The 27,147-nt window shown below is 45.1% G+C and overlaps 2 protein-coding genes across 3 annotated transcripts in view; one reads left to right on the plus strand and one right to left on the minus strand.

Moving 5' to 3' along the window:
• The window catches only part of LOC143986859 (uncharacterized), an 82,795-nt gene that overhangs the window by 35,065 nt on the left and 20,583 nt on the right, over positions 1-27,147 (minus strand). The gene's annotated exons all lie outside the window — the stretch shown is intronic.
• On the plus strand, positions 1,021-11,174 carry LOC143989473 (uncharacterized). Of its 2 annotated transcripts, none has more exons than XM_077489612.1 (7): positions 1,021-1,099; positions 3,378-3,501; positions 3,618-3,715; positions 3,797-3,973; positions 4,054-4,260; positions 8,980-9,121; positions 9,941-11,174. In XM_077489612.1, the coding sequence occupies exons 2-7, from the start codon at positions 3,417-3,419 to the stop codon at positions 10,765-10,767; spliced, it is 1,536 nt and encodes a 511-aa protein (XP_077345738.1). In that variant the 5' UTR covers positions 1,021-1,099; positions 3,378-3,416; the 3' UTR covers positions 10,768-11,174. The 2 variants fall into 2 exon arrangements, with proteins under 2 accessions (XP_077345738.1, XP_077345737.1); XM_077489611.1 differs by lacking the exon at positions 1,021-1,099 and adding an exon at positions 1,118-2,583.

Raw genomic sequence — 27,147 nt, forward strand, 5'->3', positions numbered from 1 at the left:
TTGCCGTCCGTCTTTTTCAGAGCACGCAGACAGCACGCACAATCTCCTAACACTGACTGAAAGCTCTATTTAAAACGAGCAAGATATTTAGCTATATAGGTGGATATAGCGGTGTATACTGCGTTCAGAGCACGCAGACAGCACGCACAATCTCCTAACACTGACTGAGAGCTCTATTTAAAACGAGCAAGATATTTAGCTATATAGGTGGATATAGAGGTGTATACTGCGTTCAGAGCACGCAGACAGCATGCACAATCTCCTAACACTGACTGAGAGCTCTATTTAAAACGAGCAAGATATTTAGCTATATAGGTGGATATAGCGGTGTATACTGCGTTCAGAGCACGCAGACAGCACGCACAATCTCCTAACACTGACTGACAGCTCTATTATAAAAGATAGATATATCGCTAGATATATAGGTGAATATAGCGGTGTATACTGCGGTCAGGGCACGCAGACAACAACCACTACAGAAGAGCAAGAACGAAAAATCGGCCGATAACGATCGGTGTATACTGTGTTGAAGGTACACAGAACACCCATTAACTGCTACAGATGCCAACACACTACACAAGGCCGCCGCGCTGGCGGCCTTATATAGTGTGGGGCGTGTACTACGCATCCTGCCTGTGGCCAATCATGGCTCTCCTCGCTGCCGGCGCTGTGATTGGCCAAGCATGCGGGGTCACAGTGCATGCTTGGCCAATCATGAGCCAGCAATGCACTGCACCATCGCAGTGCATTGTGGGCCGTGAGCGCCACACAAATTTGGTGCGAACGGCCCATAACGTTCGGAATTCGCTGAACGGGCGAACAGCCGATGTTCGAGTCGAACGTATGTTCGATTCGAACACGAAGCTCATCCCTACAGTACATACACACAGCACAAGGCCGTGTTCACAATACGAGATGTTTTTCTGGTCTGCAGTTCCTCTGAGCTCCACAAGGTGGGATTTCACTTCTACCCAGACAGGAAGTCTCTATGGAAGGCAGGAAGTGATGTCAGGTGCAGATGGGAAGTTCTGGGTGAGAGGTGAGAGGTGAGTCGGGAGGAAGTAGAGGGGAGACGTTGCTGGAAGTGGCAGCAGAGGAGGTAATAAGATCTTATTTTCTATTTACACCCAGTAACCCCCGTCATGTCCGTCCTCTTCCTCCATAGTCACTGTGATGTCTTTTATCTCCAGCAGATGATGATACACACATATATAATGTGGAAACCTAGATTAACCCCTTTAGGGGCAGAACATTCCCCCACTTATGGGGTCGGTGATCGGCTGTGAACTGTCCCATCGGATAGTGTCCACCCCGTACGGCGCATCGCTTGCGCAGTACGGAGGACAAGGAGATGCCGAAAGTCTCCAAAGATGAACGGCGCCTGCGCACTCAATAGTACCTTCTGCCCTGAGTCCAGGTCCAAGCCCCACCATGCAAGTGGACATACGGTAGATGATGTTAAACAGCACTTAGTAAGGCGGCCCCTCGCGGGCTCGCTTCGACACGCCACGCTTCGGGCATGGCCTCGCTTCGCTCTGCAATTTTTTTATTCTAACTCTATGTGCACTTGGATGATGGAGTTTGAACCTGGCCGTTCATCTTCGGAGACCTTCGGCATCTCCTTGTCCTCCATACTGCGCGAGCGCAGTACAGGGCAGACACTATCCCACGGGGGACATTATTCGACAAGATACCAGAACATTCTCTTCATTTTGTAGTTCAGGAACTACAATTCCCATCATGCCCAGTCATGTCTGTGAATGTCAGAGTGTTACAATGCCTCATGGGACGTGTAGTTCCACAACAGCTGGAGGGCCCTAGTTTGGAGATCCCTGGTCTATGCTAATGGATTATACCATGTTTATTAGTGATGGGGGGTAAGGGGTCATTTAGGGGGGATTGGAATATGTATGTCTTTATTTTATAAGCTTTAAATAGGAAGACAGAGGGGAAAATATAATTTGTAGTAAATGTATTGAAAATAAATTTTCTCCATAATGATCCCAGTCTGAGATATTTATCTTAAATTGTGATCAGTAAATTCTCCGGAGTACGCAGAGATCACAGGAATATGATGTGTCCTGGCAAAGCCCAAAGACCAGGTTCATCTTTCCGTTTTGGAGAGGTGGGACGCACCCGGGAGAAATTATTCTGTGTGTACAGAAGCCTCACAGAGTGCCCCTCCTCCCAATTTCCCCCAACCAGAGTCAGAGAATCATATGACATCACTCTGACCTCACAGCTCCTCCTCCCAATGTACCTCCACCCAGAGTTAATGAATCGTAGGCCATCACTCTGACTTCACAGCCCCTCCTCTCAATGCCCTCAAACCAGAGTCGGAGAATCCTATTCACCTTGCACCCATGCACCTTTCCTGAAGCTGAAATGCTGAGAGGGCTCTCTTTGTGGCTGACTGCTCAGCGCCCTTGAAGGTGATAACAGGGAACACAAAGCCCAAAGAAGCAGGGATTGCCATCTGTGCCACAGATGAGAGATGGTGGTGTGGAGATCCATCTGCAGGCGGATACCAGATGAGGCGAACAGTACGACCCAGGAGAACTGACAGTGCTGCAGGTTGCAATGGTAAGTGTAGCAGGCTGGAGCCACAGGTAAAAGCTGTAGGTAGGTACTCCAGGCTGTGTACAGCAGGTAGGCACCAAGGCGGATGACAGCAGACAGGGCACAGCAGAAGGCATAGTCTGGAATGGTAGCAGGAGGTCAGTAAGCCAGTGGTCAGCAGATCGGGTATCAGAGTCGCGGTTAAGCAAGCCGGGGGTCATACACAGGACAGGAGACAAGAGGAGATCCGTGCATAATCCGAGGTCGGAGCTGGGAGCGAGACAAGAGGTATCCTAGGACAAGCCGGGACGATAACCGGTGATCAGAAGCAAACACAGGACCAGGGAGCTGAAGACCATGCGTTGTGTGCCGGCACCACACGTGTTCGCCATGGCAAACGTGCATTCGCATTATGCGTGCGCGCATTTGTGCGGACGTGGCAGAGTTGGCTAATGTACCAGGTCTGTGGGCAACCATCTTACAGCTGCTTCCCTGACACCCATGCTCTTAGGATGTGGACCATTTGCATCCTCACAACCAAAGCAGAAATGCTGATCCTGTATTTTATGTAATGATGTCAGAATTCCTTATGCCAAGCCTTTAACCTACAGAGTGTGGGGGTCCCTGAAGTGGGGCTTTAATAAAACGCAAACCTGACCGGTGAGGTGAGGAGGATTTTGGGAATGTCATTTCATTTTAATATTTGTGAAATCTGCAGGGGGGACAGGAGAGGTGAGCGGTGCCGGGAATTCTGGGACATTATCCAGTAACAGACCAGGGATGTGTCTGGATGGTGACTGTATCATTGTGTGTGTCAGGTTCCTATAAGGTGTCAGGACGTCACTGTCTATTTCTCCATGGAGGAGTGGGAGTATTTAGAAGGACACAAGGATCTCTACAAGGACGTCATGATGGACAATCAGCCGCCCCTCACATCACCGGGTAAGAGGAGACTTTATTGTAAAGGAGAGAGCAGTACGGAGGCTCCACCTAGATCCCCCATCATCTGATAAACATATAGAAACAATGTATTCAGTCAGTGTGTGTGTTTCCTGCAGATGGATCCAGTAATGGGAACCCACCAGAGAGATATCCCCGTCCTCTGTATTCCCGGGATTGCACACAGGAAGATCACACCGTCCCTCACCATCATCAGGTAGATGAGGAACAATCACTGATAGTTATGACTGATACACAAGTGCGTTTGTTACAATGAATGTTTTATTATATCTTTCAGAGTGGAAACCTCGGAGTTGATAATATCGTTGTTAAAGAAGAGTATAAAGAGGAGGATGAAGAGTACGGCGTGATGGAGACCTCTAATACCAGGAACCCACCAGAGAGATGTCCCCGTCCTCTGTATTCCCGGGATTCCACACAGGAAGATCACACCATCCCTCACCATCATCATCAGGTAGATGAGTGACAATTATTGGTAGTTCTGATTTATACAGAAGCATGTTTGTTACAATGAATGTTTTCTTATATATTTAGAGTGGAAACCTTGGGGATTATAATATTGTTGTTAAAGAAGAGTTTAAAGAGGAGGATGAGGAGTATGGAGTGATGGAGGAGTTTTCAGAAGGAGACAAGGATATGATGGAGCCGCCTAATACCAGGAACCCACCAGAGGGATGTCCCCGTTCTCTGTATTCCCGGGATTCCACACAGGAAGATCGCACCATCCCTCACTGTTACAAGGTTGGTGGGGCCGAGCTTTTTAACCACTACAGATCCGCGCTATTGCCAAATGACGGCATTAGCGCGGACCTACATTTCCGGGACTACGTCTATTGACGTAGTCCCGGTTACGAGCGGCCTGCGCGCCCCCTGAGGGGCGCGCTCTGTGATCGGCGAGTCCGTGAGACTCGCCTGATCACCGATCCGTGTAAGGGGTCGATCCCGACCCCTTATCACGTGATCAGCTGTCAGCCAATGACAGCTGATCATGTGATAGAACGGAGCCGGTAATCGGCTATTATTCCTCCTCGCGCTGACAGCGCGAGGAGAGAAAAAAAAAGCCGATCGCCGGCGGCCGTGATCGGGACATTAGTCCCGATCACGGCCATCAATACAAGGGACCACCTGCCACCTGCCTGTGCCCACCTGCCTCCCGCAGTGCCATCCTGAAATAAAATAAAAGCAAAAGTAAGTGCCCCCCGTCAGTGCCCATAGTGCCCACAGTGCCACCCACAGTGCCACCCAATCTGCCTCAAAGGTGCTGCACCCCAGTGCCGCCCATCAGTGCCCAGCAGTGCCGCCCATCTGTGCCCAGCAGTGCCGCCCATCAGTGCCCAGCAGTGCCACCTATCAGAGCCACCTATCAGTGCCACCTATCAGTGCCCATCAGTCCCATCTATCTGTGGTACCTATCAGTGCCCATCCGTGCCACCCATCCGTGCCACTTATCCGTGCCACCCATCCGTGCCATCTTATCTGTGCCCATCTTTGCCCATCAGTGCCGCCTTATCTGTGCCCATCGGTGCCGCCTTATCTGTGTCTATTAGTGCCGCCTTAACTATGCCTATCAGTGCCCACCGGTGCAGCCCATCAGTGCCCACCAATGCAGCCCATCAGTGCCCACCAATGCAGCCCATCAGTGCCCACCAATGCAGCCTATCAGTGCCGCCTAATCAGCGCACTTCAATGAAGGAGAAAAATGACCCGTTTGCAAAATTTTATAACAAACTATTAAAACATGATTTTTTTTTTTTTTTGCATCTTTTTTTGTTTGTTTAGCAAAAAATAAAACTCCGAGCTGTAACTAAATACCACCAAAAGAAAGCTCTATTTGTGGGAAAAAAATGATAAAAATTTCATTTGGGTACAGTGTTGTATGCCCGCGCAATTGTCATTCAAAGTGCATCAGCGCTGAAAGCTGAAAATTGGTCTGGGACTGAGGGGGGTTTAAGTGCCCAGTAAGCAAGTGGTTAAACACAGACACATGGAGACAATGTGTGGATTTTTTATAATTACACAGTCTGGTTAAAAAAAAAAAAAAAAAGACACAAGCCCATCTAGTTCAACCAATAGAGGGGAATATATACATTTTATATAAAAAAAAATATCCCTCTCCCTCTCCCCTGCTAGCAGCATCTTTGGAGCAGTGAAGGAGCAGTGTGTATACCGCTCCTGCCCATTGGCATCAATGGGCAGCATGGCTATACCGATGGCAAAGCGCTGCTGCCGCTAAAAATAGTGGCGCTTTACCGCCGACGCACCCACCGCCCCAGTGTGAACGGGCCTTGGAATTTGCAACAAAGGTTGTTATAATCCTTGCAATGTACATAGATCACCCAGAGAGGAATGTTTTTTTCTAAACAAAAGTGGAGTTAAGCTTTAAAATTAATAACTGATGAATGAATTAAATGGACCTCATATGTATTTATACATGGTGATCATACCCCCCCCCCTTATGTATTTATACATGGTGATCATATCCCCCCCTTATGTATTTATACATGGTGTTCATATCCCCTTTATGTATTTATACATGGTGATCATATCCCCCCTTATGTATTTATACATGGAGATCATATCGCCCCTTATGTATTTGTACATGGTGATCATATCCCTCTTATGTATTTATACATGGATATTATATCCCCCGTTATGTATTTATACATGGAGATCATATCCCCCGTTATGTATTTATACATGGAGATCATATCCCCCCCTTATGTATTTATACATGGAGATCATATCGCCCCTTATGTATTTGTACATGGTGATCATATCCCCCTTATGTATTTATACATGGAGATTATATCCCCTGTTATGTATTTATACATGGAGATCATATCCCCTGTTATGTATTTATACATGGAGATCATATCCCCCTTATGTATTTATACATGGAGATCATATCCCCCTTATGTATTTGTACATGGAGATCATATCTCCCCTTATGTATTTATACATGGAGATCATATCCCCCCTTATGTATTTATACATGGAGATCATATCCCCCCTTATGTATTTATACATGGAGATCATATCCCCGCTATACAAGTATTTCATTCATTCATTCATGGTGATCATATCCCCCTTATGTATTTATATGTGGTGATCATATCCTCCCTTATGTATTTATACATGGAGATCATATCCCCGCTATACAAGTATTTCATTCATTCATTCATGGTGATCATATCCCCCTTATGTATTTATATGTGGTGATCATATCCTCCCTTATGTATTTATACATGGAGACCATATCCCTCCTTATGTATTTATACATGGAGACCATATCCCTTCTTATTTACTTATACATGGAGATCATATCTCCCCTTATGTATTTATACATGGAGATCATATCTCCCCTTATGTATTTATACATGGAGATCATATCTCCCCTTATGTATTTATACACGGAGATCATATCCCCCCTTATGTATATATACATGGTGATCATATTTCTCTTTAGTCACCTCGTCTCATGAGAGAATAAATCCAGCTCCTGTAATCTTTCCTCATAGCTGAGTTCCTCCATGCCTCTTATCAGTTTGGTTGCCCTTCTCTGCACTTTCTCCAGTTCCCCCATATCCTTTTGTGAACTGGAGCCCAAAACCGAACTGCATATTCCAGATGAGGTCTTACTAATGATTTGTACAGCTGATGTCTCTCTCTGTGCAGTCCATACCTCTCTTATACAAAAAAAGGATTTTACTTGCATTGGCAACTGCAGCTTGGCATTACATGCTATTATTAAGCTTATGATCTACCAGACCACCCAGATCCTTCTCCACCATTGATTCCCCCAGTTGTACTCCCCCTTGTATGTATGATGCATGCATATACTTAGCCCCCAAGTGCAGAACTTTACATTGATCTACATTAAACAAACACACTTGTGTATCAGTCATAACTATCAGTGATTGTTCCTCATCTACCTGATGATGGTGAGGGACGGTGTGATCTTCCTGTGTGCAATCCCGGGAATACATATCCCCCTTATGTATTTATACATGGATATTATATCCCCCGTTATGTATTTATACATGGAGATCATATCCCCCGTTATGTATTTATACATGGAGATCATATCCCCCCCTTATGTATTTATACATGGAGATCATATCGCCCCTTATGTATTTGTACATGGTGATCATATCCCCCTTATGTATTTATACATGGAGATTATATCCCCTGTTATGTATTTATACATGGAGATCATATCCCCCTTATGTATTTATACATGGAGATCATATCCCCCTTATGTATTTATACATGGAGATCATATCCCCCTTATGTATTTATACATGGAGATCATATCCCCCTTATGTATTTGTACATGGAGATCATATCTCCCCTTATGTATTTATACATGGAGATCATATCCCCCCTTATGTATTTATACATGGAGATCATATACCCCCTTATGTATTTATACATGGAGATCATATCCCCGCTATACAAGTATTTCATTCATTAATTCATTCATTCATGGTGATCATATCCCCCTTATGTATTTATATGTGGTGATCATATCCTCCCTTATGTATTTATACATGGAGATCATATCCCCGCTATACAAGTATTTCATTCATTCATTCATGGTGATCATATCCCCCTTATGTATTTATATGTGGTGATCATATCCTCCCTTATGTATTTATACATGGAGACCATATCCCTCCTTATGTATTTATACATGGAGACCATATCCCTTCTTATTTACTTATACATGGAGATCATATCTCCCCTTATGTATTTATACATGGAGATCATATCTCCCCTTATGTATTTATACACGGAGATCATATCCCCCCTTATGTATTTATACATGGTGATCATATCCCCCCCTTATGTATCTATACATGGTGATCATATTTCTCTTTAGTCACCTCGTCTCATGAGAGAATAAATCCAGCTCCTCTAATCTTTCCTCATAGCTGAGTTCCTCCATGCCTCTTATCAGTTTGGTTGCCCTTCTCTGCACTTTCTCCAGTTCCCCGATATCCTTTTGTGAACTGGAGCCCAAAACCGAACTGCATATTCCAGATGAGGTCTTACTAATGATTTGTACAGCTGATGTCTCTCTCTGTGCAGTCCATACCTCTCTTATACAAAAAAAGGATTTTACTTGCATTGGCAACTGCAGCTTGGCATTACATGCTATTATTAAGCTTATGATCTACCAGACCACCCAGATCCTTCTCCACCATTGATTCCCCCAGTTGTACTCCCCCTTGTATGTATGATGCATGCATATACTTAGCCCCCAAGTGCAGAACTTTACATTGATCTACATTAAACCTCATCTGCCACATAGTTGCCCAATTAGACAGAGCTTCAAGGTCGGCTTGTAAGTTGGAGACATCCTGTAAGGGCGTTATTGCACTGCATAGCTTGGTGAGATGTCAGAATAATAAAGCTTATATTTTACAGATGATATTCTCTTTCATTTTCTGGATTTAGAGTGGAGATCCCATTAATAAAGAATTTGAGGGTAAAGTAAAAGAAGAAGAGATGTATGTGAGGGATGATCAGCAATCTATGGAGGAGGATGAAATAATGAGGACAATAATAGAGGAGGACACTCCTACAGAGATCAGCACAGGTGGGTCATTAACACCAAATACATTCCTGCACCCATACTGCTGATTGGTCCAGAGTAGGGCGGGGGCTGGGTGATATCAGCCTGTAATATCCTGGTCACTTTCCTGAGCTGTGTTCTCTGTCCTGTATTCCTGTATTTCTGTTGGATAATCTTCCTTCTCTTTGCTGCAGACACAATTTATGTATCTAGACTGGATTTATAGAGATTCTGGGGTTCAGCTGGCAGCAAAATGTTAATTTTCACTATATGTGTTGTGTGATATAGGCACCTAGTTTATGAGTCTTGGGTCTTCTGAAATATACCCAGGTCTAGCAAGATTTTTTGATTGAACAATTCTCCAAGGGTTTCTTGTTCTGTTGTCTGCTGGCTGTGCCGGGTGGAGGGATATGTCTGTATAGTCTCAGACCCAAGTCACTGAGCGCAGTCTCAGGAGATGGGAGGCAGCGGTGTGGGATCTCTGCAACTTATCTCATGTAAATATTTAAACCACCACTGATTATTGGACTAAATAAGGAAGTGCAGGACTTCTTGTGTTGGGAAGATGGCAATGAGTGATAGAGGGGGTGGGGACACTCGTCCTATAATCCCCTCATCACTGTCACTCCTATAAAAGACAGTTCTCGTTGTTTCCTCGCTCTCTGACTAAGGTCCATGAATAAAGAAATTATCTGGTAGGAGATCAGAGGATCCATTTACTAGTTACCTTGAGGGGGGAATTGTAAGACCCTCAGAGACAAAGCTGCCTGATGTGGGCGGAGTCCTGGTTTAGGGGAACCAATCAGCTCATGTCTAGTAATAATCTTTGTATTTCTATTTTAGTAGATGGACGGGAGATGAGGAAAACCTCAGAGGATTGTCTCACTTTGTCTCCAGACTGTAAAGTAGAAGATGAGGACATCACACAGTATAGTCCAGGAGAAAACCCGACTACCTCAAATGTCCATCCGGCACCACACAGTGTAGATGGACCATCGTATTCCTCTTATCCTGAGGAACCTCAGACTGTGAGGGACGGTGCCGTCCTTCCAACAGAGAAGAGGTTTTTCTGTACTGAGTGCGGGAAGAGATTCCGTTCTAAATTACATCTTAATGTGCATAAAAGAACTCACACAGAAGAGAAGTTAAATTCCTGTCCTGAGTGCGGGAAATGTTTCAGTCGTAAATCCGGTCTTAATGTTCACAAAAGATCTCACACGGGAGAAAGACCATACTCCTGTTCCGAGTGTGGGAAATATTTTTCAGTGAAGTCCAATCTTTACACACATCAGAAATCTCACAAGGGGGAGAAACCATATTCCTGTCCTGATTGTGGGAAATGTTTTTCAGAGAAGAATAGTCTTGGTAGACATCAGAGATTGCACACGGGGGAGAAGCCGTATTCTTGTCCTGAGTGCAGGAAATGTTTTTCACAGATATCTAGTCTTCACAGACATCAAAAATCTCACACAGGTGAGAAGCCGTATTCCTGTCTTGAGTGCGGGAAATGTTTCATACAAAAAACAGATCTTGTCAAACATCAGAGGTCTCACACGGGGGAGAAGCCATATTTCTGTTCTGAGTGCGGGAAATGTTTTTCGCAGAAGTCAGATCTTTCCAGACATCAGAAATCTCACACGGGGGAGAAGTCACTTTCCTGTCCTGAGTGAGGGAATTGCTCCTCACTGAAGTCCTGTCTTCCTGTACATCGGGGATCCCACACAACCCTCGAGGTGTATTAGTGCCTTGAGTGCGGGAAATTTCTTCTATATGAATGTTGCTGGACATCAGAGCTCTCATGTGGGGAAGAAGCACACCCTGATATACACCTCAGATATACTCCATGGCTGATCTTCATCATGTAAGAAACAGTTTATAAGGAGATCAGAGATCACCAAAGACATGGATGAAGTGTTGTACCGTGTTGGCCATTGATAGCAGGAGAAAAATAAAAATGGAGTCATTACCTTTTCATTGGCTGAGTACATTGTGTGGTGTAAGCTTTCACAAATGGAGGTAGAAGTTTTTTTTTTAATAATTAGTTGAATAAATATGACACACATTTACCAGTCCGTAATGAATATTGTCTGTATTTTATTTAATATAAGGATGTCCTATCATCATCTAGTGGCAATAGTGTGGCACTGCGGTACTAATACTGCATTGTGGACGCTAGACGGAGTTACACTCTTGCATTGCCAGGAGCTTCTCTTGGCTGCTGGAACACTAGATAGTGAATGTGGTTCTCAGGGAGCCCTAAGAGACTTTCTTGCATCAACTAGGAGGTGCCGGGATTCTTTCTCCACCCCTAAATCCCCCCCCCCCCCCCCACCCCTCCAAACACTGGGCTGCTTGTGTTCATGTGCAGAATGGCTGGGGAACGTCCACAGCGAGGCTGTGCCTACGTCCATGTCAGGTGGCACAGCCATGCATCCAGAGTATTCATGTAGAATCTCTGAATGATTTAAGCAGATGGCAGTGTTCTTCCCCACAGACACACACACACCATATATGCATGCTTGCAACCTGGAACACACCAACTGTTAGACACAATGACTGGTGGGAACATACGCATACTCCTTCCTAATGGGGGACGGCGGTGGGCACTGACAGGCTGGGTGGGTGATAACCTGGGGTAACCAGTGCATGGTGCTCTCTCAGCTGACCAGGATCACTGTATCGGCATCAATCTCACTATATGAGTTGGCAACCCTTATGTCAACAAGACGGCAGCGAGGTGAGGTCAATGTCTCCTTTTGGGGCTCCTGATACCTAGGGGCACCTTTCCTACAATTCCTGAGTGATTATAGAGGACTCTGCATTGGCTTGGCTGAGGGACAACATAGCTAATGGAATTGAGCTGGTTGGACCGTTTAGGTAGCAAATGTAGGCATTTCTCTTCTCCTCCTCCCTCTTTATTATTGGTGGCGACCTGATGGAGGAAGCAACAGAGGCAGATGTTTGGTTGGGTTCTCCATTTCCAATATACCCCTGGTTGGAATGTCAGGGCCTATCTCTGAAGACTGCTCAGGTGAGAGGACAATGCCTTGCTATGCATGAAGTATGGGAACCTCTGCAGTGCAATCTGCCTCGCTTTTAGAGGCCATGCCACCTATAATGGGTACACCTGTTACACTTCTGTTGCTCTAGGCAACTACTTGTGTCTTCACATTACTTCACACTGCGCTAAAGTCTTCACACCCCAATGTGTTAAAGAACCACTTGTTAATTGTGCTGGTTATTTACCATACACCTCTTTAGTAACTTCTAAACTGGCAAGAACAAGGTTACAAATGCTTTACTTCATAAAGGTGCAAAGGTAGACATTTTTTCAGTCTGTATTACAGGTGTATATTCTTTATTGATTTACAAAGAACTTGGTATTGTTTTTTTTAATGCTATTAACTATGGTAGTTTAAAGGTATTAACGTGTGTTAACACACACACACACACACACTATTACTGAAAGTATTGGGACACCTGCCTTTACACACATGTGAACTTTAATGGCATCCCAGTCTTCGTCCGCAGCGTTCAATATTGAGTTGGCCCACCCTTTGCAGCTATAACAGCTTTAACTCTTCTGGGAAGGCCGTCCACAAGTTTTAGGAGTGTGTCTATGGGAAATGTTTGACCATTCTTCCAGAGGCCCATTTATGAGGTCAGGCACTGATCTGGCTCGCAGTCTCTGCTCTAACTCATCCCAAAGGTGCTCTGTTGGGTTGAGGTCAGTCAAGTTCCTCCACCCCAAACTCGCTCATCCATGTCTTTATGGACCTTGAACCGAAGGCGTACTGTTACTGTTAAGTCTGGTGAGTGGCCATTTTATAGGGTGGTGGTGGAGGCACGAATAGTTTACGTTGGTGGAAAGTAAAACGTATGAACACAGGAGGATTTGAATTTTGATTTCACTCTAGTGCATCTTGGATATTGGACTGTATCTACAATACGGAGGGGGGAGGGGTGCAGTCCATTGCATTCTGGGACCATTGTGGAATTTGGGGTGGTTTTTTCATTTGTAAAATTTTGAGTGGTTATCGGTGGTAACACCACCATATTGATTTTTATTGTGAATGATTGGTATGAGGGATGGAATTTTTTATATATATATATATAATTTTTTTTTTCTTCACGTAAAAAATCACATCATAAGATATCAAGAAGGTTCGGGTGACACGTAAAATAAGAGGGTGCGCAATCCCCAAAACACGGCTTTATGGACCTTGGTCTGTGCACTGGTAAGCAGTCATGTTGGCAACGGAAAGGACCATCCCCAAACTGTTCCCACAATTTGGGAGCATTACATTTTCCAAAATGTCTGACGCCTTAAGCGTTCCCTTCACTGGCACTAAGGAGGCCAAGCCCAACCCCTGAAAAACAACCCCATACCATAATCCCCCCCCTTGGATTTGGACCAGTGCACAAAGCAGATTCATCCACCCTAAACTCGCTCATCCATGTCTTTATGGACCTTGTGGACATGCTGACTTATCAGCATATGTAAACACAGATAATTCTACAGAAAAAGGAAGATGTATAAAAGACAATATGATTTCAACATGGCTGAACTACTTTTCAAATCACATAAAAAAAAAGATATTTATATCCCTTACAATTAAAGCATGTGAACAAATAGTCCTCCAGACTGTGATAGCAAAAAGAAAACAAATCAAACACAGAGATACTTTTAATTTAGTGTATTTGCAGCGTCTGGTGTGGATCCCGGTGACTTTTCTATCAAGTTTTGTAAACTGTACATGAAATAGATGCTTTATTGTGTCTCCAAAAATTTCCTTATATATAAATATGTCTTAATAATCCACAAGTCACCTGGCTTTTAGTCTTATGAGATGCTTCCAAACTCTTATGCCACGTACACACAAGCGGAATGTCCGACAGAAAAAGTCAGACGGGAGCTTTTCATTGTATATTCCAATCGTGTGTATGCCCCATCGGACTTTTTACATTGAAAATTCTGACGGACCTAGAAAGAGAACATGTTCTAAATTTTTCCAACGGAACCAATTCCTATCGGGAAAACCGCTCGTCTGTATGCTGTTCTGAAGTACCAAAAATTACACATGCTCTGAAGCAAGTACGAGACAGAAGCTACTGGCTATTGAACTTCCTCTTTCTAGTCCCATCGTAGATGTACGTCACCGCGTTCTTGACGGTCGGAATGTACGCAAGACAGTTTCAGCGGAATTTTGTCGGAAAAACCTTCAGAGTTTATTCCAATGGGAAAACTGGTTGTGTGTACAGGGCATGAGGATGTGGCATTGGGGAGAAAACACAGACATGAGTTGTTGTTTTTTTAAAACCTTTAGAGATCAGCAACATTCTCAACATTCTTCTGTGAGATCCGAGTGGAGAAAATATAAGCAAGTGCGTGACACACTCCCAAACCAAATCTCATAGGGAGAGAGTCCAAAATCCACTTAGGGGCTTTAAAAAAATGTATGAAGACATTCAGGTCATAGATTTCTAGTTTCTGACAATTCTCTTAGTTACTCTACTTTTTACACAACGTTGTAGACAGTAGAGGGTGTCAAATAAAACCTCAAAACTTCTCGTAAGGACTCATGAAATATTTTAAGGACCCATAAAAATAGTTCATCTGTCTAGCTTCTGGGACTTTGCACTTGCAAACTACTTTTGATAACTCTTTTTACTGTGGCCTTTGCAGTAGCATTCGCCTCCGGCCAAACTTCTGGACATGCAGAAAACATGTCCATACAGACAAGTGCATACTCCTGGATATCTCTTTTTGTAATCTCTGGAAGGGATGTTCAGCTTTTGGTAACCGGTAAAACAAGAAGCCTTATATTATAAAAACAACTGTGGTGAACCCTGGCGCTATCTCACGCCCATTTACTAAGGCAGCCCTGTTTCTGACTGATGACAAGGTCCATGTGTCAAGCTGGAGGGAAAAGTGTGGCTGGCAGACATAAAAGATCACCTTTTTCTAAAGTCCTGTTTCATAAGAAGTGGACCACTTGTTCTTGTTCTGGAGTCCTCAAAATTTAAATATTAATCTCAGCTCTACTGGGCCAGAACTAGGATGGAATCTGTGAGTTGCACAGACCCAGCAAGTGTCCGAGGCTGTAATGCAGCATCCTTAGTCGCCTGGTCTGTTTCAATGTGTGGGTTTAAAAATTAATTAGCCAATAAATCAACTTAGTAGCAGTAGAGGCAGGTGGTCAAAATTTTTGGGGGAACAGCAAATAGACCTGGCCCCCTCACTTGCACCAGCACCCTACCCTCCTCCCGGTGGCTTGCAATCAATCACAGCGGTGATCCACTCACACTACACGCGACCCCCCCCCCCCCGAGGGCTTGATAGGTGGTGATCCTCACACTACCACCACCCCTTACCTTATACAGCGAGAGGTGCGGGGAAGAGGGCGAGGTGGCGGTGTACTGCTGATTCAATCCCGGGTAGAGCTCTAAGACCGACTGCTGCTGTTAATGTCACACAAGTGGGTGGGCTCACTGCGCCCCAAACCCAGCCTTTATTGAAGCCAATTAGAGCCTCCAGCTCTAATCACGTGCTTAAAAAAACAGAAACCCACATTGTAATCCACGCGTCTGATGCCCTGCATAGAGATTAGGGGCCAGGCGTATGGATTAGGGAGAGCTGGGGCCCTAATGGATGGGCTGCCACTGTAGCTTAGCATGCTTGATTGGTATCCCTGCCAAAGTAAAAACAATCTAGCCCTTCAAATAGAACCATAATCGTGCTCCACCCCACAAGATCTCTAATTCTCTACTATCTATATAAATATATACTCTTTTGATAGCTCACGGGCTTTGCTAACCTCTGCGGTTTTTATTTTTTGCGCTATAAACAAAAAAAGAACGACAATTTTGAAAAAAAAAGCAATATTTTTGACTTTTTGCTCTAATAAATATCCCCAAAAAATATATTTAAAAAAATGTCTCTCAGTTTAGGCCGTTATGCATTCTTCTCCTATTTTTTTGGTAAAAAAATCCCAACAAGCATATATTGATTGGTTTGCACAAAAGTTATAGCGTCTACAAAATAGGGGATAGATTTAAGGCATTTTTATTATGATTTTTTTCTTATTCATAATGGTGGCGATCTGCGATTTAAAAAAAAATAAAAATTTGTGACTGCGACATTATGGCGGACACTTTTGACACTATTTTGGGACCATTGTCATTTATACAGCAATCGGTGCTATAAAAATGCACTGATTACTGTGTAAATGACACTAACGGAAGGGGTTAATCACAAGGGGGCGATCAAGGGGTTAAGTGTGATTCTAACTGTGGGGGGATGAGCTCCCTACAACATGACAAGATCACTGCTCCCGATGACAGGGAGCAGTAGATCTCCGTCATGATGTGTTGTAGAATCTCATATTAGCCAATGTATTTCATATTATTCATATTGATTTGCGTATATTTTACTGATAATATAATTATTATTATTGTTATTATATAGTAGTGGTCTTATCAATATTATTATTTGATAGTAAAGCAATAGTTATTAAATTTTCATTAATGTACACTATGTTATTCTGAAATATAGAGAACGTCTTCATTTTTAAATGTTGAACTTTAGATGACCTCTTTGCTTCTTTCTGATATTTTTTATAAGATAGTTTACTGGGTGAAAGTTCATTAGGATACTTCATTGTTTTTTAAATTCACTAATTGGAACTTTTGACAGTAGTTGAAATATAGCTGATAAGATAAGCACTGTCAAAGATAAGAAAAAATAAATATATATATATTATAAACAATAGTATAAAAATAGATCAGTCCAGTTCCTGTAAATTTAAATACTAAAACAGCGCTCAATTAAAAAATTATCCTATAAACAAAACCATAAAAGAAGTCCTTTGTGCAGTATTGGTGATGATAACAGTTCAACCAGCGTTAAAAGGTGATTTTGGTGATTATTCTAAGTGTTATTGCAGCACCATCCACCAGAATTCCAAAGATTTCACCACGTGCGGCATACACCCTTCAAGGGGGTTAAACTCACCAGACAAAGCTGATAAATAAGCCCTTAAGGAAGTATTCCCTCAATAGGTTACCATTGTGCCATCATCATCCACTGGGGTCCAACTGACATATGTGCCATATGTGCTCCATAAAACGTCATAAAATACAGAGAAGAATTGTACATACCGTAATCCTATTTTATTGAACTTTTCTGACATAAGCCAAACAAGCCCCCCTATAATAATCTACGTAGACAAATAAAGTAATAATCCAGCATTAAGAGTATTATAATATTGCTCTGTCACCGTTTCCGCCGTTCAGCGCGTCAGCGCGTGTCTCCCTGCAGACGCTGACAAACACTTCCTGGACCTGGTTGTCGGTAGAGCGCAATCGTCACTTCCAGGAACGTTTTGTAGGTCAAGCCCTTGCGTGTTTCGTCACTTCCGACTTCAACAGAGGGCGTTCTCTGTGTATGCCGCATGTGATGAAATCTTTGGAATTCTGGTGGATGGTGCTGCAATAACACTTAGAATAATCACCAAAATCACCTTTTAACGCTGGTTGAATTGTTATCATCACCAATACTGCACAAAGGACTTCTTTTATGGTTTTGTTTACAGGATAATTTTTTAATTGAGCGCTGTTTTAGTATTTAAATTTACAGGAACTGGACCGATCTATTTTTATACTATTGTTTATATTTTTTAATTTATTTAAACGGCTTCTAAATCTGTCCCTCATATTAATTTTACTTCACGGTAAATTAGGAGGGGTACTCTATACTGCAAAGCTACTGGTTGGCTGAATTTGGCGCTGAGTCGTGTAATATAGACCATTAAAAACACACCTTTTTGTTTTTTATATATATATATATATAGATATATATATATCTATCTATATTGTAAGTAATACAGTACCTTATGTATACATACACACAGGATTGTATAGTGAAAAACAACATAACACATCTGGTGGGGTTATTGAAAGTTCATTCTTCCAGAGTCATAAATCTGTTATTCTTGAATATAGTTAACCACTTGAGACCCGCGCTATAGCCGAATGATGGCTACAGCGCGGATCTCCTTTTCCGGGACTACGTCTATTGACGTAGTCCCGTGCACGAGCAGCCTGCGCGCCCCCTGAGGGGCGCGCGCGGCGCGCTCTGTGATCGGCGAGTCTATGAGACTCGCCTGATCACCGATCAGAGCAAGGGGTCGATCCCGACCCCTTATCACGTGATCAGTTGTCAGCCAATGACAGCTGATCATGTGATATAACGGAGCCAGTAATCGGCTATTATTCCTCCTTGCGCTGACAGCGCGAGGAGAAAAAAAAGAGCCGATCACCGGCGGCCGTGATCGGGACATAAGTCCCGATCACGGCCAGCCCTGCCAGTGCCCACCTGCCCCCTGCCAGTGCCCACCTGCCCCCTCATCAATAAAGATGATTAAAAAATAAGTGCCCCCCGTCAGTGCCACCCAGCAGTGCCCACAGTGCCACCCAGCAGTGCCACCCAGCAGTGCCCACAGTGCCACCCAGCAGTGCTCACAATCTGCCTCAACAAAGGTGCTGCACCCCAGTGCCACATATCCGTGCCCATCAGTGTCATCTACCAGTGCCCATCAGTGCCCAGCAGTGCCGCCCAGCAGTGCCACCTATCAGAGCCACCTATCAGTGCCCATCAGTCCCATCTATCAGTGGTACCTATCAGTGCCCCTTAGTGCCACCCATCCGTGCCACCCATCTGTGCCACCCATCCGTGCCTTCTTATCTGTGCCCATCTTTGCCCATCAGTGCCACCTTATCTGTGCCCATCGGTGCCGCCTTATCTGTGTCTATTAGTGCCGCCTTAACTATGCCTATCAGTGCCCACCAGTGCAGCCTATCAGTGCCCACCAATGCAGCCTATCAGTGCCCACCAATGCAGCCTATCAGTGCCCACCAGTGCAGCCTATCAGTGCCGCCTCATCAGCGCACTTCAATGAAGGAGAAAAATGACCTGTTTGAAAAATTTTATAACAAACTATTAAACATGATTTTTTTTTTTTTTTTGCATCTTTTTTTGTTTGTTTAGCAAAAAAATAAAACTCCCAGCTGTGATTAAATACCACCAAAAGAAAGCTCTATTTGTGGGAAAAAAATGATAAAAATTTCATTTGGGTACAGTGTTGTATGCCCGCGCAATTGTCATTCAAAGTGCATCAGCGCTGAAAGCTGAAAATTGGTCTGGGACTGAGGGGGGTTTAAGTGTCCAGTAAGCAAGTGGTTAAACCTTATCAAGATGAGGAGGGTTGGCTTTAACACAGCTGGATGCCAGACGGTCTGTACACAGGTGTCTTTAATTGGACAAAAGCAGTTATAGATCATTTTTAATGAACATATAGGAATTCTGGGAGTAATTAAGTTTATCTGGTTGTAGAACAGGTGTCAGATTTATGATTGGTTACATTGACGTAGATCTTAGCGACCAATCATATCTAGGACAGATGGCTGAGATAGGCTTGTTAAAGGGTATATAAATGCAAGCTCTACAATTGTTAGTCAGACAAGTCAGATAGGAGCTCATAATGCTGAACTGTGTATGCTGCCCTATTGCAAGGGTCATAGAGGTCAGAACCATTGGGCAAATATCTGTCCAAAACTTGTCTCCTCGTATGAGTCAGCAAAGACTTCTTAACTTGTTCCCGAGTGTGGTCTCAGGTGAATTTCCCTCACGAACTTGGTCGAGCTGGAATTAAGAACTCTGTGAGTGGACCGGACCAATGGTTGACCGGCTGGTCCCTATCAGGTGATGGGTTCCCAAGAATTGGCAGAAAAGACCCATTCTGGTTCAAGGTGAGAACAATTCACAATTGTTTCAATTTGATTAGGGAATAAGAATACCTATATCAAATATGCTTGCATTGTATTAAACTGTATAAATTAGACCTGTATGTTGTAATACTTTGAACATAAACCTGTATGTTATCAGCTGTTAATAAACCTGCATTGTTTAAGTTCTGCCTGGTTCGATACTTTACAATTCTACTTTAGATGCTAGGCAGAACAGGGAATGCCTTGTTTACATAGGCATCTCCCTGTTCTGCCGCTCCTTGACACGATTGTGGGCCACCGGTGGACATCGAGTCTGCGGGATCCACGGGCACAGTCACAGCACGCTCACGCGCCCACAATGCCATGATTTAAAGGGGACGTACCTGTACGCCCATTTGCCCAGGCGCGCCATTGTGCCGACATACATGGTCGTGCGCTGGTCGGCATGTGGTTAACACATGTGATTTTTCTTTGTCTCCAGCCTCCTCCAATACAGGCAATAAGGTGACTGGATTCAAGGGTACAACTTTTTCATTGTTAAAATTGCACATAAACAACAATACAAATTCATATTTTGTGAACCTTTCATTAAAATATATATTTAGTTTGAATGTTTGAAATAAGTTCTACACATGTGGGGCCATTAAAGTTAAATAATTGACTAAAATAATGTCTGTAAATTTGTCTAGTAGTACCTTGCATACAGCTACTGCTCTGATTTCACTGGGTGAACCCTTCATTACTGGGTCCAGCTTGCATGAAATATATTACAATGGCTTGGGTTTCCTATCATGTTCTTTGTGTAAGAACTTAATGTTTCAAAAACACAAACTTTCCCTGGCAATATTATAATTTCTATTTGCCTGCTCTGTTGGTCGTTTTAGCAAGATAACACAAGTCCTTAGTCTCCATCTTACATTATTTTCCTGATGTCATAACATAATGCATTATAACAATACCATGCAGTCATGCAGAGATGTCAATAAGTCCAATGTTTTCTTCAGCTTACCACTGCACTTACAAGGAAAAGGGGCACATCATTTCACAATCCACATGTTCTGCTTTGGATTCAAAAATAGAAATATACAAAAAAGCAAAAAGTACCAACAATCTATATATGAAACAAAAGAAAATTGTCAGCCAGATCAACTATAATGTAGACTCAAATGAGATTAGAAACTCTACTCCATCCAGATCACAGTCATCTCTACCTCTTCTCAGTGGACTGACCCTGCAGGCTCTGACCTGCCCTCTGATGTAGGACATTCTGTGATGTTGTTCACCTCACTGGAGAATAAAAGGCCTGCTGTCAGTTGACAAAAGGCAAATGGAGAATAAAAGAGCTGGCCAGAAAAGCAGAATGTTCAAAACAACTTCCCAACCGGGGAGTTCTACTGGCAAAACCACTTCCCAACCGGGGAGTTCTACTGGCAAAACCACTTCCCAACTGGGGTGTTCTACTGGCAAAACAACTTCCCAACTGGGGAGTTCTACTGGCAAAACAATTTCCCAACTGGGGCGTTCTACTGGCAAAACAATTTCCCAACCGGGGAGTTCTACTAGTAAAACAACTTCCCAACTGGGGAGTTCTACTAGTAAAATAACTTCCCAACTGGGGAGTTCTACTAGCAAAACAACTTCCCGACCGGGGAGTTCTACTGGCAAAACAACTTCCCGACCAGAGAGTTCTACTGGCAAAACAACTTCCCGACCGGGGAGTTCTACTGGCAAAACAACTTCCCGACCGGGTAGTTCTACTGGCAAAACAACTTCCCGACCAGGGAGTTCTACTGGCAAAACAACTTCTCAACTGGCGAGTTCTACTGGCAAAACAACTTCTCAACTGGCGAGTTCTACTGGCAAAACAACTTCCCAACCGGGGAGTTCTACTGGCAAAACAACTTTCCGACCGGGGAGTTCTACTGGCAAAACAACTTCACAACCGGGGAGTTCTACTGGCAAAACAACTTCCCGACAGGAAGGTTCCACTGGCAATAACTCCTCAGCACAGAAGATTTATTACTGTGCCAGCACTCAAGGTTTCATCTGCCTGTTTGCGAGACATGAATCGCTGGGTGCATGATCAAAATTGGAGAAAAAAAAACCCTTTCAGGACAGGAGGCCATTTCCATTGAGCACACCTCTAGGGATGGGAGAGACCATTGTCCTGATTATCAGGTATTGTGACGCTGACTGGTGAAGAGAGGAAAGCCAGGATTACCAATTGTCCTACCACCAGTATGCTCAAGTGGCAAAAACAATGTAATCTGAACCGTGATGAATTAAGCACTCAGATACTGTACACAAGAATTTGCATAAGAGTCACATGACCCTTTTTGAAAGACTAACCAGCCAATCTCTTGTAGGGTTCTGAGAACTCCCTCTGTATTCTTGACAGGAATCCCTGTCTAGAGGAGGAGTGGATTGAGGACCCAACCAGCAGACATATACGCTACGCTACATAATGTCTTGACCCATGTACTATGTACATTTAAAGGATTTTTTCATTTTTATTATTTCACTTTAACCACTTAAGGACCGCCGCATGTAATAATATGTCGGCAGAATGGCATCCCTCCCCACAAAAAACATAACAAGGTATTGGAGTAAATGGCCTTGCCGGCCTTTTATTAACAAATTAACATAAACATAAATAAATAACATTTTAAAATTAACTTTTATAATAACCTTCTCTGTACTTTTTATGGGTCTTGGAGGGGAACACACACCACTGGTCACTGCGACAAACTTCGTATCAACTTTAGGTCTCCAGTCGCAAACCCCTGACTGTAAGACGGTACCCAACCTTGGCAGTGACCTACCTTTTCCACCCCTTCCTGGTTAACCCCTTGTAACCGGAAGGTACCTGATAGGGATGAGCTTCGTGTTCGAGTCGAACGTACGTTCGACTCGAACATTGGCTGTTCGTCCGTTCGGCGAAATCCGAACACTTGGTCCGTTCGCGTCAAAATTCGCGTGGCGCTCACGGCCCACAATGCACTGCGATGGCGCAGTGCATTGCTGGCTCATGATTGGCCAAGAATGCACTGTGACCCCGCATGCTTGGCCAATTGCAGCGCCAGCAGCGAGGAGAGCCATGATTGGCCACAGGCAGGATGCCTGTGGCCAATCATAGCTCAGGCTGTGTAGTGCACGCCCCACACTATATAAGGCCGCCATTGCGGCGGCCTCGTGTAGTGTGTTGGCGTCTGAAGCAGTGGGTGTTCTGTGTACCTTTAACACAGTACACACCGATCGTTTTCGGCTGATTTTCTATCTTGCTGATGTGTAGTGGTTATTGTCTGCGTGCCCTGACCGCAGTATACACCACTATATTCACCTCACCTATATAGCTAGTGATCTATCTTTAATAATAGAGCTTGCAGTCAGTAGTGTTAGGAGATAGTGCGTGCTGTCTGCGTGCTCTGTATCCAGTACATACCGCTATATCCACCTACATAGCTCTTCTCTATTTGAGCCCAATTGCCATCTGCAGGAGTTATTGGAAGTTGTGTGTGCCTCCAGCACAGCACAGTATACATCTGTATATACCCCTTTATCTCTGCTGTTCTCTGGTTATTGTCTGCGTGCCCTGACCACAGTATACACCGCTATATTCACCTCACCTATATAGCTAGTGATCTATCTTTAATAATAGAGCTTGCAGTCAGTAGTGTTAGGAGATAGTGCGTGCTGTCTGCGTGCTCTGTACCCAGTACATACCGCTATATCCACCTACATAGCTCTTCTCTATTTGAGCCCAATTGCCATCTGCAGGAGTTATTGGAAGTTGTGTGTGCCTCCAGCACAGCACAGTATACATCTGTATATACCCCTTTATCTCTGCTGTTCTCTGGTTATTGTCTGCGTGCCCTGACCACAGTATACACCGCTATGTTCACCTCACCTATATAGCTAGTGATCTATCTTTAATAATAGAGCTTGCAGTCAGTAGTGTTAGGAGATAGTGCGTGCTGTCTGCGCGCTCTGTACCCAGTACATACCGCTATATCCACCTACATAGCTGTTCTCTATTTGAGCCCACTTGCCATCTGCAGGAGTTATTGGAAGTTGTGTGTGCCTCCAGCACAGCACAGTATACATCTGTATATACCCCTTTATCTCTGGTGTTCTATAAAAAAGGCATCTGCAGGATTTAGTGGGTGTTGTGTGCCTCCAGCACAATATAAACTACCCAACTGCTGTTTTACCCAACTCCCTTCAGGCCATTACCATGTCTGGAAGGCCAGCAAGGAGAGGCAGACATGCGCGAGCCGATAAAAGAGGGCAAGCAGGCTCTGTGTCTAGAGACAACAGTGCTGGTCGTGGACGCGGTGCATTGTCATCAGCACGTGGCCATGGGACATGCTTGTCCTTCTTTTCGGCAGCTGGACATGTTGAACCGCAACATGCCAACGACTTGGTAGAGTGGATGACCAAGCCCTCTTCATCCTCCTCATCCTCTCTCACCCAGTCTCAGGGTAGTAGCAAAGCAGCTGCCAACGCATCGTCTTCCCTCCTCTCAATGTCATCATCAGTGACTCCTTCCCTAGACCCACCACGTCCTCCTGAGGAGTCTCCTGAACTCTTTGAGCACAGTGTTGGGTACATGCTCCAGGAGGATGCCCAGTGTTTTGTGGGCTCTGATGATGACACTCAGCTAGAGGAAGGCAGTAGCGTGAGCGCAGAGAGATGGGATGCTCAAGAAGGACAGCAATCTGGCAGTCATGTTCCACAAGCTGCAGCATACTGCCAGGTTTGCTACAGCGATGAAGAGGGAGGGGATGATGAGGGCACTGACTCCACGTGGGTGGCTGGAAGGAGGGAGGAGGAGGAGGAGGAGAAGAAGGCACATGTCCAACGAGGCAGGATGCCCTCCGGGGGCCAGCTTAGGGGCAGCACACCGACTGAATCACACCGCAGAGCGCCGCCTGTGCAGAGCGCTGCCTCTGCGCGTTATTCTAAAAGTTCTTTGGTGTGGGCCTTTTTTGAGACGAGTGCATCAGATCGCACCGCTGCTATTTGCAACATATGTCTCAAGCGTATCTCACGTGGCCAAAACATCAGCCGCTTGGGCACCACATGCTTGACCAGACATATGTTGACCTGCCATGCAGCTCGTTGGCAAGCGTACCTCAAAGACCCACACCAAAGAACAAAGCGGACCTCTCCTTGCTCCTCATCAGCTGGCATCTCCAACCCCACTAGACCTTCAGTCCTCTCTGAAACCTGCTCTGAGAGGAATGAAGGTGTAGAATTAGGTGTGTCACAGCCAAGTGCTTCCGGGAACTCTGCTAGCGGTACACCCACGTCCGATTATAGCAGGCAAATGTCCCTGCCCCAGCTGCTGGACCGGCGGAAGAAGTTTACTCCCAGCCATCCACATGCCCAGCGGTTGAATGCTAGCTTGGCTAAATTGCTAGCACTTCAACTGCTGCCTTTTCAGTTGGTAGACTCGGCCCCCTTCCGTGAGTTTGTACAATGTGCGGTTCCTCAGTGGCAGGTCCCCAAACGCCACTTTTTCTCACGGAAGGCGATTCCGGCTCTCTACCGGCATGTGGAAGGCAATGTCCTTGCCTCGCTGGACAGGGCAGTCAGCGGTAAGGTGCATATTACCACTGACTCATGGTCCAGCAGGCATGGACAGGGACGTTACCTGTCTTTCACGGCCCATTGGGTCACTCTTCTGGCTGCTGGGAAGGATGCAGGACAAGGTGCAGTAGTGTTGGAGGTTGTTCCGCCACCACGCCTCCAAAATGCTACTATTGGTTGTGACACACCTCTCTCCTCCACCCCCTCCTCTTCTTCTTCCTCCATGGCCTCTTCCAGTGCTCTGTCCTCAGAACCAGCGGTGCTTCGTAGGCGTTCCAGGGGCTACGCAAGTACGCAGGCAAAACGATGCCATGCCGTGCTTGCGCTGGTTTGTTTGGGGGACAGGAGCCACACTGGGGCGGATGTTTTGTCAGTTCTGCAGGGGCAGGCCGAGAGGTGGTTGACGCCACGCCAGCTTAAGCCAGGAATGGTGGTTTGCAACAATGGCACCAACCTCCTCTCCGCCCTCCGACAGGGACAACTGACCCATGTGCCCTGTGTAGCTCATGTCCTTAACCTGGTGGTGCAGCGGTTCTTGGGCAGGTACCCCGGCTTACAGGATGTCCTGAAGCAGGCCAGGAAAGTCTGTGTGCATTTTCGTCGATCATTTAATGCCTGTGCTCGGCTGGCTGAGCTCCAAAAGGAGTTGAACCTGCCCAAGAACCGCCTTATATGTGACATGCCCACCAGATGGAACTCAACATTGGCCATGCTGCAGCGGCTGCACATGCAGCAGAGGGCCATCAATGAGTACCTGTGCGACTACGGCACCAGGACAGGGTCAGGGGAGCTCGGTTTTTTTCTCACCACGCCAGTGGGGCATGATCAGGGATGCATGCACTGTCCTGTCACCGTTTGAGGAGGCCACAAGGATGGTGAGCAGTGACAGTGCATGCATCAGTGACACTGTACCTCTTGTCCACCTCTTGGAGCATACGCTGCGTGGAATAATGGACAGGGCACTTGAGGCAGAACAGAGGCAGGAAGAGGAGGACTTCCTTGCCTCTCAAGGCCCCCTTTATCCAGACAGTGTTCCTGCTGTGCCACCCATCACACAGGAAGAGGATGAGGAGGAGGAGGATGATTGTGTCAGCATGGAGGTGGAGGCTGGCACTCAGCATCAGCATCAGCAGCAGCAGCAGTCTTGTAGGGATGATTTACAGTCCCAAGAAACACGTGGACTTGTACGTGGCTGGGAGGAGGTAGCTGTGGATCATGTTGCCCTTAGTGACCTAGAGGACTCCGGACCGAATGCCTCAGCTAACCTACGCTGCATGGCTTCCCTGATCCTGCAAAGCCTGCGGAAGGATCCTCGTATTCTTCGGATCAAGGAGAGGGACCATTACTGGCTGGCCACTCTCCTTGATCCATGGTACAAGGGTAAGGTTGCCGACCTTATCTTGCCATCGCAGAGGGAGCAGAGGATGAGACATCTCCGGGAGGCCTTGCAGAAAGGTCTGTGCAACGCGTTCCCAGAGACTGGGAGGTTACAAACTCCTGTTCCTGGACAACGTGTTGCTGAGGCATCGGTCAGAAGGAGCGGTGGAGAAGGTGGCCGTCTGACTGATGCTTTCAGACAATTTTTTAGTCCGCAGCCCCAAGATATGATCGGTTCCAGCACCCATCGCCAGCGTCTGATTTACATGGTGCAGGAATACCTAGGGGCAAGG

The sequence above is a fragment of the Lithobates pipiens genome, unplaced genomic scaffold, assembly GCF_037356315.1.
Source record: "Lithobates pipiens isolate NorthernLeopardFrog02 unplaced genomic scaffold, aLitPip1_a1.2 Scaffold_18, whole genome shotgun sequence".
NCBI lineage: Eukaryota > Metazoa > Chordata > Amphibia > Anura > Ranidae > Lithobates > Lithobates pipiens.